Raw genomic sequence first — 12,944 nt, 5'->3', positions numbered from 1 at the left:
CCACACCCACTCCCTCCCTTCTACTCACAGCCATCCATGCCCATTTAAGTTGCATTTTTCAAAAAGATTGTGAGCTAGACTTCAGCTGAAAGAGGGGGGATTCATGACCCTTTAACTGATCTGCGTATCTCTAATTGACAGCTGATTATGTTGCCAGTCATGAATCACGTGGCCAACTGTAATGGAATTAATTTTTAAATTAACCCTCCCAACTCTGACTATAATATACATGTATCCCTAAATGACAAGAGTGTTAGACAACCAAGCCTTAACTCAGGCTAAACTTTTGTGCACCCATCACAGGTCACGCAGTGCGCCAACATATTGTGCAGTAGCACCTTGGGGTGAAACGAGTTTGAGTAAAAGCTTTTGCTCCTTTCCTTTTCCTGTTCCTTTATCTCCTTCCTCATTATTGTTTCTGTTTCTACTTCAGCCTGTACAATCTAATAAATAGCAAAAATGCCAAAAAAGGAGTAACTGTTTTTGATTATATGTTTCCTCAAGGTAACATTTAAACTAACATTTTCTCTTATATATGTGGTCCAAGGACATAAGGGACTCATTTTAGTAAATAAAGCTGTTGGCAGCAGAGCTTGGGTAAAACATGGCTCAATTTGAAAATGCTGTTGCTTTCTAATGCGCAGTTTTAACATTGTCAACTAAATATGAGAGATGCTGAGGTGGATTTTGTCACTCATTTGGTACATAAAAATACATTATTGTTTACGAGTCGTTATTGCAGTTCACATGAAAATCAAATTTGTCAAAATAGTCATTGCCTTACTCCATGAGGATGAATTTTACATTTGACACCCTCTAAAAACTAATGTGTCAGCTCATTGATACATTCAGCTCTGCAGCATCAGCACTAATAATTCCACACTACCTAAACATATCAAATGGAAATCAGATTCATATCAGATGAAAAAAATAATCTGATAAACTTTGTCCTAATTTAAGATGGCTAACTTGAACTAACTTAGAAAATAACACATTAATTGAATTTTTACATATGTGTATTTCACCGTCGGGTAAATGTTGTGTTCATCACAAGCCCCTTTCACACAGAGACACCGGAAAATACACAGATTAAGTGACCTGGGATTTGACCCGTGTTCGTTTTACTTTGGTTCATTCACACTGCCAGTGATTTTTCGGAATCAGAGAGTGCGTTCACACACAACCCATAAAAATCCCGTCAAGACACGTGACATTGATGTGACATGTAATGTCTCAGCAGCGTCTATAGTTTCCTTATGAGTTGCCACGCTTGTGCATTTTTTTCTCTGATTCGATCATAAACTAGCGCATTAAGTACCGTTTCACGCTGGCGAACGATCCCGGCTTCAGCACCATCATTACGACACGGCAATGATTACGGCTTTTGTTGTTTTGTTTTGTCGTGTTTGCGTTCACACAGAAGGAGTTCTGGCAATTTCCCGGGATCAACGCGCTGTGTGAAAGGGGCTACAGTGACTAGATGACACTCTTGAAGGGTGGACATTTACTGCTGAGACATATCTAGTTCCCACAACCCTTGACTAATATAGGGGAGAACCTTTGAAAGGGGCCTGAAACATCTTGGATGGATCACAGTTTGGTTGTTCTCTGCTTGGACCAGGAATGGGTTCAGCTTCACAAGACTGCAGGCTGCTTTCATGCTCACTTTTATCAGCAGTTCCTTCGACAGTTGATATCTGAAGAGGAGCTCTTGTGTCCTGAAAATTAAATGAAACAAAAGTAACTGATCAGTAATCAGATCATGTAATGATCAGTTTCAGCGGATATTTTATTTAATGATGTATCACATTTAACTTACTGTGACGGAGTTCTGGTTGATTATTTTGCTCATATCTGGATTAAATGGTGAATTAGTGGTTCTGGGTGGATTTTCAGCTATTCCAAAATAAAGCAAAAATAAAATAAATAAATAAATAAATAAAATAAGATTTTTTTTTTATTGTAGGAAAAATCTGATTTGTGTATGTAAAGAGTATACACCTGTAAAAGGGTTTATTTTAGGCTTTTCCAGGTATTTCTCCAACAATATGTCCAAAGATCTGTCTGTGGTCATGTCCATAGGAGTCTTCCCTCTGTCACACTTTGATAATAGATTAGCACCATACTTCAGAAGTAGATCTATTATCTGTAAGCATATGTATTCAATATAATAACTATCACAGTCTGTATTTTATAGGCATATTTTTAATAATAATAGTTAACCATTGAATGCAATTTACACACCTTGTAATACTGACAGTGTATGGCGTCATGTAAAGGTGTAATTCCATTATCTCCTCTGCAGTTGACTAGGGCTCCAGCTTCAAGTAAAATTTCTGTCAAGTCATAGTTGTTTCTGTACACTGCCTCATGGAGTGGAGTCCAGCCTAACAATTAATAGATCATTAAGTTGAGAAATGTTGGTCCACAATGCCATCAGGTGGAAATATGTGCTAACTTCGACCATTTGTGTACAACCAGCGTGTCAAAAAAAGCTTGTGGGAGGATTCGAGGAAAAGAGTGAAATCCTTTCCACCTTATTTTGCAATACAGAATTAAGTTTTTTTTTTTTGTGATTATGCGAAACTCAGATTCGTAACAAGAGCTATTAAAATGTGGGTCGCGACCCAACTTGGCTGCAGCTAAATTTGCGTTTCAGTGTATGACACACACACACACACACACACACACACACACACACACACACACACACACACACACACACACACACACACACACACACACACACACACACACACACACACACACACACACACACACACACACTTGGTCCACTGTGTTTTATCAAGGGCAGGGTCAATGCAGCTAGCTATCAGGAGATTTTGGAGCACTTCATGCTTTTCATTTTTCAGCACTACCTGGCACCTGCACACAGTGCCAAAACCACTGGTAAATGGTTTACTGACCATGGTATTACTGTGCTCAATTGGCCTGCCAACTCTCCTGACCTGAACCCCATAGAGAATCTGTGGGATATTGTGAAGAGAAAGTTGAGATACACAAGACCCAACACTCTGGATGAGCTTAAGGCCGCTATCGAAGCATCCTGGGCCTCCATAACACCTCAGCAGTGCCACAGGCTGATTGCCTCCATGCCACACCGCATTGAAGCAGTCATTTCTGCAAAAGGATTCCCGACCAAGTAATGAGTGCATAACTGAACATAATTATTTGAAGGTTGACTTTTTTTGTATTAAAAACACTTCTTTTACTGGTCGGATGAAATATGCTAATTTTTTTAGATAGGAATTTTGGGTTTTCATGAGTTGTATGCCAAAATCATCAGTATTAAAACAATAAAAGACCTGAAATATTTCAGTTGGTGTGCAATGAATCTAAAATATATGAAAGTTTAATTTTTATCATTACATTAAGGAAAATAATGAACAGTGATGAACAGAAGAACAGAAGAATGAACTGTTCTTTTAAACTCATTCAAGAGTTTAAAAGAATAGTAAAACATTCGCTCACATTTAATGATGCACAGATATCATTAAAGCCTTTTCATTCATGGAGTCAGATGAAATAACGAGAAAATACATATGAGAAAATGTATTGCATTTAACCAAAAATACTTTGCCGCGAGAAAAGACAGTAACACGCAAAGACCTTCACCGCTAATTCGATTACCGCCATTGGATCGAGTTAGACGGCCTTACAAAGTGGTGACCACGACGCGATCTTGCATCACAAGCGAGCAACGTCTTATCCAGCAAAGTATTGGGATTTTAAAATCAACTTGAGGTTTGAACATCTTCCCTTTCTTCCGCCGTTATGGTAAGTCAACTTTTTCTGCCCTTTTTTAGAAGTTTTGAGAAAATGTTGTTTGCATTGTTACGAATCGGAGAGCCATTCGTTTAGTCCGGAACTGAAACACGTGAGGACGTGATAGTGGCGGCGCAGATGAAGAATGAAAATCCTTGTTAATACATTTTAAAGATAATCGTTTGCTTAAGCAACAAGAAACGAAACCTAAAATTGGAATAACATCTTCCAAATTATATTCTGGTACACAATGAAGAGCTGTAAAGTAAAGCTCAAAAGTTTTCAAATCAGCCGCATGTTTGTCGCCATTGTTATAACTTATGGGCTTGTTGAAACAAACCAACAACACGTGAAGAGATTGAGTAAATAACAGAAAGAAAAATCTAAGTTTATAAACGATCGGAAAACGTACTCTGTTACTAACGTAACCTCGGTTCTCTCTAGAGAGGGAACGAATACTGCGTAATATACGCTACGTAATATACGCTATGGGGGAAAACCTCTTTTCCACGAGATATTGAAGCCAAAAATTATCCTTAATTTTTAATCAATGTAAAACGCTTTGCGACGGCATGCAGACATAGGCAAGGCAGCTTGCGTGCCTATTGGCTGACCTGTGGCAAAAGCAGCAGCCTATCGACAGAGGCCCTGCGAGACATGACACCCAATGGGGCACTTCGCGGCAATATACGTCACGTCCCGCCAGAATAGGCGTGGCCTTGGCCTATAAATACAGATCGATAGGCTGATACAAACTGGTTTTCATCGCTGAAGCGAACCAAGCTGTAGTATGCACGGCAAGATACGCAGTACTCGTTCCCTCTCTAGAGAGAACCGAGGTTACGTTAGTAACCGAGTACGTTCTCTTACGAGAGTATCTCTCGTACTGCGTAATATCTTACGCTATGGGTAACACAATGCAACACGCCGTGCGTACTGGGATCCGACACTAAAGTCCCAAGGGCAGTAGCCAGGGGCCCATATAGTGCATAATCACCATAGACTCACAGAGAGTCGGGGAAGAGAGGCTGCAAGCATCATTTCCCATGAAATAGCATCCTACAGGAGCTAGTTATGTTAACAGTGTTCCACACAGACAGGGTGAACTTGTTCATCCTGAACTGGGTAACAGTACGGGTTATTCAGCACCCATGGAGCTGTTCTCCCGTTCAGTGTGCATAAGCAATGACTCAGTATTCTGCGGCGGCGCAGCGGGACAGATAATACTGAATTCTAGACCGACAGCAGCTTAGCCTGTAAGGCGGGAACCTCTAGGTTATAAAACCTTATAAATGTAGACGGCGAGGCCCAGCCTGCCGCCATACAGATATCTTGCAAGGAGATCCCGCTAGGCCACGCCCACGACGAGGCCATACCTCTCGTGGAGTGCGCTCTGACACCCAAAGGACACTGCAGGCCCTTAGAAGTCTAAGCCAGCACAATGGCATCAACTATCCATCTGGATAGGCTCTGTTTCGATGCGGCCAGTCCCTTGGAGCGTCTGCCAAACAAAACGAAGAGCTGCTCTGTCTGTCTGAAGACCGACGAGCGGGACACATAAGCTTTCAGTGCCCTGACAAGGCAGAGGAGACTCGCATCCTCCTCCTGATCACGAGCCAGGAGGGCGCACAGGGATATAACCTGGGCCCTGAACGGTGTGTTAAGTGATCTGGGCACGTACCCGTGCCTTGATTTGAGTATGACTTTCGAGTCATTAGGCCCAAACTCCATACATGACGCGCTTACTGAAAGCGCTTGCAAGTCCCCTACACGCTTCACTGAAGCGAGAGCCATAAGGAATACCGTTTTGAGAGACAGATGTTTCATGTCTGACAAATGGATTGGTTCGAATGGGGCACCTTTCATGGCTTCCAAAACCGTAGAAAGGTCCTAAACAGGGACTGAGGGGGGTCTGGGAGGATTCAGCCTCCGAGCTCTCCTGAGCAATCGCACGACCAGGTCGTTTTTCCCCTGTGACTGGCCAGACGTCGGTTTTGCAAACACCGCTATGGCCGCCACGTACACTTTGAGCGTGGATGGGGTCCTGCCCTTATCCAGCAGCTCCTGAAGGAAGGAGAGCACTTCCGTAACCCCGCAGAGAATACTGACCACTTCGAGGAATAGAGCCGTCTAGTAGACGGGGCTCTAGCCTGCGTGATTGTATTTAACACTCTCTCTGGGAGGTTAGCGGGTACCCGTTGATGGCCCATGCATGTAGGTACCATAAATACGGGCGAGGATGCCAAATCGAGCCCTTTGCCTGAGAGAGGAGGTCTCTCCTCACCGGTATCGGCCACGGGGCAGTGCTGGTGAGCCGCATCAAGACTGGGAACCAGTTCCGGTTTGTCCAGAGCGGAGCCACGAGAAGCACTGGGCATCCGTTTTCCCTGATCCGTTCTAGCACCTGAGGCAGGAGCGAGATGGGGGGAAAAGCATAGAGGGGGCAGCGGGGCCATACGTGGGCCAGCGTATCCCTGCTCTTGGACAAAAAGTTTGGACAGTGAGCGTTTTCTTGGGACGCGCGCTCTGCCGAATGTGTCCCACAGCAGTTGGATCGTCTGCGGGTGCATTGACCACTCCCCTGCAGGGACATTGTTTCTGGACAGACGGTCTGGTGCCAGATTCAGGTGACCAGGCACATGCGCTGCTTTCAGTGAAAGCAGGTTGTGCTGAGCCCAGACCAGGAGACGTTCCGTCAGCCTGTAAAGGTTTGGGACCTTACGCCACCCTGGTGATTTATGTATGCCACCACTGACATGTTGTCCGACCGGACTAAGACATGGCGGCCTTTTATCTGGGGACAAAAGCGCCGTAGCGCGTTGTCTACTGCTAGCATTTCTAGACAGTTTATGTGCAGGAGCTTCTCCCGTTCTGACCACTGGCCGAAGAACAGTCTGCCCTCGAGCAGCGCTCCCCATCCCAAGGTGGAGGCGTCCGTGGACACCACCGTCACACTCGAGGGAGTCCCCAGACTCACGCCTGACTGATACCAGTCGGCTATTTTCCAAGGTTCCAGAGCCGAGGCGCATTTCATGTCGACCCTGAGGCGAAACAGACCAGAGGTCCATGCCCGGGGTGGAACTCGCACTTTCAGCCATAACTGCAGTGGGCGCATGCGAAGCAAGCCCAGCTGGAGCACTGACGATGCCGAAGCCATAAGGCCCAGCATCTTCTGAAACCTTTTGAGCGGGACTATAGAGCCGCGGCGGAAGGATTTCGCGTCGCGCTGAATGTCCAGTTCTCGCTCTGGCGATAGACGTGCTGTCATAGACAGCGAGTCAAGCACTGTTCCCAGAAAAGAGATTTTCTGGCTGGGAAACAGCGAACTTTTCGCCCAATTGACTGTGAGACCCAGATTCTCGACATGCTCGAGCAATGTGGTCCTGTGTTCTATGAGCTCTGAATGTGATCGAGCTAGAATCAGCCAATCGTCCAAGTAGTTCAAACACTCGCATGCCCCGAAGTCTCAGGGGTGCGAGAGCCGCGTCCATGCACTTCGTATATGTACGGGGTGCCAAAGACAGACCGAACGGTAGGACTGTGTATTGATAAGCCTGGCCCTCGAAGGCGAATCTCAAGAATCGCTTGTGACGTGACGCTATTTGTATTTGGAAATAGGCGTCCTTCAGATCTATTGACATAAACCAGTCTCCTTGGCGCACTTGTGCGAGGATTTTCCTGGTTGTCAGCATTCTGAACTGGCGCTTCATAAGCACTCTGTTCAGCTGTCGCAGATCTAGAATGGGTCTGAGACCCCCGTCTTTCTTCGGTACCAGAAAATATCTGCTGTATAGCCCCCCTTCGCTCTGAGCCTGAGATAAAGGTTCTATGGCCCCTTTTCTCAGCAGTTTCGCTATTTCGGCTCGAAGTAGATGAGATACTTCGTTTTTTACCCGAGGTTTCGACTCGGGCCGTGTAACGGCGGGGACATCGAGCGAACTGTAGCGAATAGCCTCTCTTTATAGTGTTCAACACCCACTCTGATACCCCGGGCAGCTTTGCCCACGCATCTGCGTGAATAGCTAGGGGTAGAATGAAATCCGGGCTCTGGTCGCGGCATTGCAGCGGTTGCAGAGCTCCGGTGTGCTGAGACATAAACACTGTGTTTACAACGTGCGCGGCGGGAGGTGCGCCGATCACGGCGGGGAGCCTGGTCGCCCCCTTAAAATTTTCTATGAACGGTTGTGGAGAGAAAGCGAGCGGGACAAACCCCGTGGGGATGAGTGTGTCTGTGAGGGAATGTGGGCGTGGGACAGCGGGCACATTCACTGCACTTATAACTAGTGATCGACCGATGTATCGGTTTACCGATATTTTTCCCGATATTTAAGCATTTTCCCATAATCGGGAATCGGTTTTGTTATATCGGATTTTCCGATAAACGGCGCCATCTTGTGGCCGTTTTGAGAATTCCGCCATTGCAGCCCGCGTCTGAGGAGATCAGTCAATAACAACTCTGTGCACAGGTAAAGTATATGTTCTACTTGCTTTGCTTTAATTATTCAACTTTATTTAACATAACAGACATGCATGCAGAAATGAGATTTGAGACATAAATGCCTGATATAGTTTATTTATGCAGCTTGGTTCTAAAAAATTGAGACGAACTCATTGAGCCACGTAGCGTAATCCGTCATGTCCTTCCCCAATAAAGACGTAACTTTACATGAATTAAATAAAACAGACATGAATGAGTGCATGTTGAAAATAAAAGCACTGAATTTAATTCTCTATCTGTTGTATTTGCTCACCATTAGTCTCGAAACAAAAGTTCGTTCATTGCTGAGCACTCACTGGGTTGATGATCAGGAATGCTCAAGCACGGCCACTGAATGAAACTTTTGACAAGATTATCTTGTCTAAACACCCTAGATTATATTATCATTTACTACATAGCAATTATTTCGCTAATACACATCTAAATATACCGCTTTGTGGAAATTAATTATTTATTATCTGCACGCGCGATCGCGGTTGAGTAACGTATAGCCTAATGTTATAGTTATGTGTAAATGCATAGATAAAGAGCACTTTGTCATAAAGCATTTCATGATCTAGACCAACAAAAATATTAATAATAATTAATAACATACTAGTTGGAAAATGCAATGATGTATATGCTGTTTTGTTTGTTACTTTCCTGATGTTATAGGCTATTCCAGCTAATATTATGCAGTGAATTAATATTACCCAGTGAATTATTCCTCACTCTTAGTTTAAACCTATTAAACGGCACATAAACCTTCTAAAACTGTTTAAAATGAATTACATTTCTGCAAAGGTGATATGACTCCCCTGTCAATAATTTTTTCCATATGAAAACATTAGACTTTTAACATTTATTTTGCCTATTGTTAACATTGTTGCTGCTGATGCTTATAAATGATATGTATAATTTAGATATAAATTATATAATGTAATAATATAAATGTTTTTTTTGTAATTTGATTAGTTTACCATTTATGAAAACAAATAAACATATCCAAATATGTTAGAATAGTTTTTGTGCTTTATTTTTTACCTCATCAAAGCTTTTATTTTTAAACAAAGACACTTAGTAACAGTGCACTTTATTTTTTAGACTCAGACCCCTCTATTTATTTGTGTATAAATATAAAGGTTTTTTTTTTTGTATGCAAGGAGGGAGTGATTGTTATAAATAAAATGGTTTGTTCAGTTCATTTGTGTTGTAATAATTGTGCCAAAAACAGAAGTATAACAGTAAATAAATATCGGTTCTGCATATCGGTTATCGGGCACATACACATGCAAATAATCTGTATCGGTATCGGTTATAAAAAATCAATATCGGTCGATCACTAAAATCTATCCAGCCTGAACACTACACATCATAAGAAGATCACCTCACTAAAGACCTATTGTACATCTTCACACTAACAGATCCGGATAGCTTCACACATATAGGATGGTAGAGCTGATCCAATGATGACAGTCTAACAGAGACGCACATAGCATACGCCATTCACAACACTCGCACAAAAACACTGTAATATACATATGAATGGCCACAGCCACAAATCGATGATGCAAAACATCATAAAAAACGGATAGATCTGAAGTGTGAGTGCTTCAATCAATTACAAAATTTACAATTTAACCTGTCATTGACTGTAACTTGGCCAGCAAAGACACACACACAACACACACAAAATTTATAATTTAACCCTGTCACCGACTGTGACATAGCCAGAACACACACACACACACACACACACACACACACACACTCTCTCTCTCTCTCTCTATCTCTCTCTCTCACACACACACACACACGCACAAACACACACACACACACACACACACACACACACACACACACACACACACACACACACACACACACACACACACACACACACACACACACACACACACACACACACACACACAACCAACTGTTGCAAGGAATGAACTATCTACATTATTGAATGACTAAGCATGTCCCAAGTCACTTAGTTCTGCATAGGTGGCTTGCATTATAAGATTCCTGAACACAACAATAATAATATTCAATCGAAAATTATGAAGAAATACATATATATAATAATCACTATTACATGATTTATTGATGCATAGGATATATTTGATTGTTTAGATTACACTGACCTATTGCTGCGTTTCCTTTAAATGATTCAGACCAAGTATATTTATAATTCCACTACCATTTAGCTTCATCACAGTGGTAATGGAGAATTGGATATTTAAAATGAGATCACCTTACCATTCAGGACCTTTTAGAAACATTTGAGACCAGATGTACCAATCGCACTTGCTGACATGAACCCATCCATTGTTTTGCTTTTGTTTTGTTGCATTATGTGTTCGGATGCATTTCCTCACGTTTTAAAGTTCACAAGTGCTCAGTCGTGAAGTGGACATTTAAGACGATTTCCAGGTGTCTTACACGAAGCAGTGTGGAACCAAGGAGAACGCCTTCATCCATCGAGGTCTGCCCAGACAACCGCACCGCCGGAGGTGACAGGATTGGTCAAGAAGGGTCAGATTATCATCATGGGGAAGGTGCCAGAGAAGCAGAAGTTTCTCTATGAAGGAATGACACGTCGACTGGACAAAGGTCCAGATTGACTCTATGAACTTTGCTCACATTCTAGGCTGAAACGCAAGAAGAAAACCTGAACGCATTCATCCACCTGCTGAACTCAAGCTACATACACCTGGTGAGACCAGGCGTTCTGCAGGTGAACACAGCCCTCTGAAAGCTTCTACAGATGCTAACATTGCAAAGACAATTTTTGAGTTACGTCTCAAGGATTACAACAACCGTCTTACTGTGACCACGTAAGTGTTCACCTGAATTTGACCCACGTGGTCAAGAGGCCAATCTGTAAGACTGGAAAAACTGGAAGGACTTTAAGAGAGGGCCAGTCTCTGTGAAAACAAAGGAAATTAACATTTGAACTCCCCCTCATGCACTACTGAGACGAAGGTCTCACCTCCCTCATCCTAATCTACATTTCTCTTCCCCATTCTTCATCCTGGCAGAGATCATCCAAACTCACACAAGAATCTAACTGGTTAAATGTGAATGATTATCATCAAGGTTTATACATGTTTGGTATTATTTGAAATGTCTCGGTGTGACTGGTAAAATTGTCTCATTCCCAAAGAAGTAAACCAAAAGGTAATAAAGTTCTTAGGAAGTCTAGAAGTATCTTCCACACCCTCCAATACTGGAGGGTGTGTCTTTGAGTTAACACCTTCTGACCATCTGACTGAATGATGTTTAGATTTGAAATGAGGTCTGGGTATATAATGAAACGCAGCGAGTGCTCGGGCCTTTTCTATATTTGAGATCGGCCCGTGAGGCTGAGAGTTGCGAGACTCTCAGTCTCACGCATTTCTTGTCGGGTAAACTTTTTCCTCTTTGTTCTAGAGCATTTGATGTTTTGCATTGATTATCCTTGAATTGATTATGAAATTATAATGATACATTTACCTGACATATTAAATTGTGACATTTGATTATTCTAATTGACTTTGACATTATTTTCATTCAAGAGTTTAAAAGAATAGTAAAACATTCGCTCACATTTAATGATGCACAGATATCATTAAAGCCTTTTCATTTATGGAGTCAGATGAAATAACGAGAAAACACATATGAGAAAATGTATTGCATTTAACCAAGAATACTTTGCTGCGAGAAAAGACAGTAACACGCAAAGACCTTCACCGCTAATTCGAATACCGCCATTGGATCGAGTTAGACGGCCTTACAAGCTTGAGTTTTTTATTTATTTAGAATTATATAATTTCATTCAATGGTATCAAAAAAATGTATATCAATAACCTTATTCAAAGCAAAAATAACTATATTGTGATATATACTATTATCGTGAAATAAAATTACTTATATTGAAAATTTGGTCATATCGCCCACCCCTAGGCAGCACTCTCTCTTAAAAAATTTGATAGAGAAATTAACAATTTTATGATGTCGTCCAACATGTACCTGCATAATCCGTTACATTTACGGAATCATCAACTGTGAGTAAGTCTTTGACGTCTTGGATGTTTTCCCGCATCACAGCTAAATGCAGCTTTGTCTCTCCAAATCGATTCCGCTTGTGAATGCTTTTGAGTGATAGGAATTTCCCTGTCTTTCGTTTTATAATGCCTTTGCCATGGAAACCTAAGGACAGGGATGTGAAAAGTACTCAAAAATTAAGCTAAAGTTCAAATACTCAGTGAAACTTTTACTCAATCAAAAGTAAAAAAGTACAACTTTAAACTGTACTTTAGCAATAAAAAAGTAGAAGTAACCAATCAAAAAAATGAAAGGAGATTTTTGCTTCATCATATTAAAAATTTGTACAAAAATAAATTGCCTAAAATCAAACAAAACGCAAAGGCACAGATTAAAAACACCTATCTAGTGCATAAAACAACAAATAAATAATTGCAGCACATTGGAACACAAAAAATCCAGCCCTCATAGGGATACAGCCAATATACTACATAGACAGCTAATGCCTGTATCAAAACGTAAAAATACATTTTTGGGGGAAAAAACAATTTGGCTACCTCAATATGCTTCCTCAGATTTGATGGCGAAGAAATTTGATAGAAATTTTCCTAATGAAAGTTATAACTGTAGCTGAAACGCGTCTGCTTGA

The 12,944-nt window shown here is 41.9% G+C and overlaps 1 protein-coding gene across 1 annotated transcript in view; it reads right to left on the bottom strand.

Moving 5' to 3' along the window:
- ankrd31 (ankyrin repeat domain 31) overlaps nt 1-12,944 on the bottom strand; it is a 53,689-nt gene that overhangs the window by 19,206 nt on the left and 21,539 nt on the right. Inside the window, exons 8-12 of the mRNA XM_077230990.1 lie at nt 12,281-12,460; nt 2,245-2,387; nt 2,002-2,146; nt 1,820-1,896; nt 1,595-1,718 (exon numbers count right to left, since the gene is read on the bottom strand). Of these exons, the coding sequence (XP_077087105.1) occupies nt 1,595-1,718; nt 1,820-1,896; nt 2,002-2,146; nt 2,245-2,387; nt 12,281-12,460 (669 nt within the window). The remainder of the gene's footprint in view (nt 1-1,594; nt 1,719-1,819; nt 1,897-2,001; nt 2,147-2,244; nt 2,388-12,280; nt 12,461-12,944) is intronic.

The sequence above is a fragment of the Siphateles boraxobius genome, unplaced genomic scaffold (assembly GCF_051911475.1).
Source record: "Siphateles boraxobius isolate OS27281-9 unplaced genomic scaffold, OSU_SipBor_1 16, whole genome shotgun sequence".
Lineage (NCBI taxonomy): Eukaryota > Metazoa > Chordata > Actinopteri > Cypriniformes > Leuciscidae > Siphateles > Siphateles boraxobius.
The sequence above is the reverse complement of the archived record's forward strand: the minus strand, read 5'-3'. Positions and strand labels throughout refer to the sequence as shown.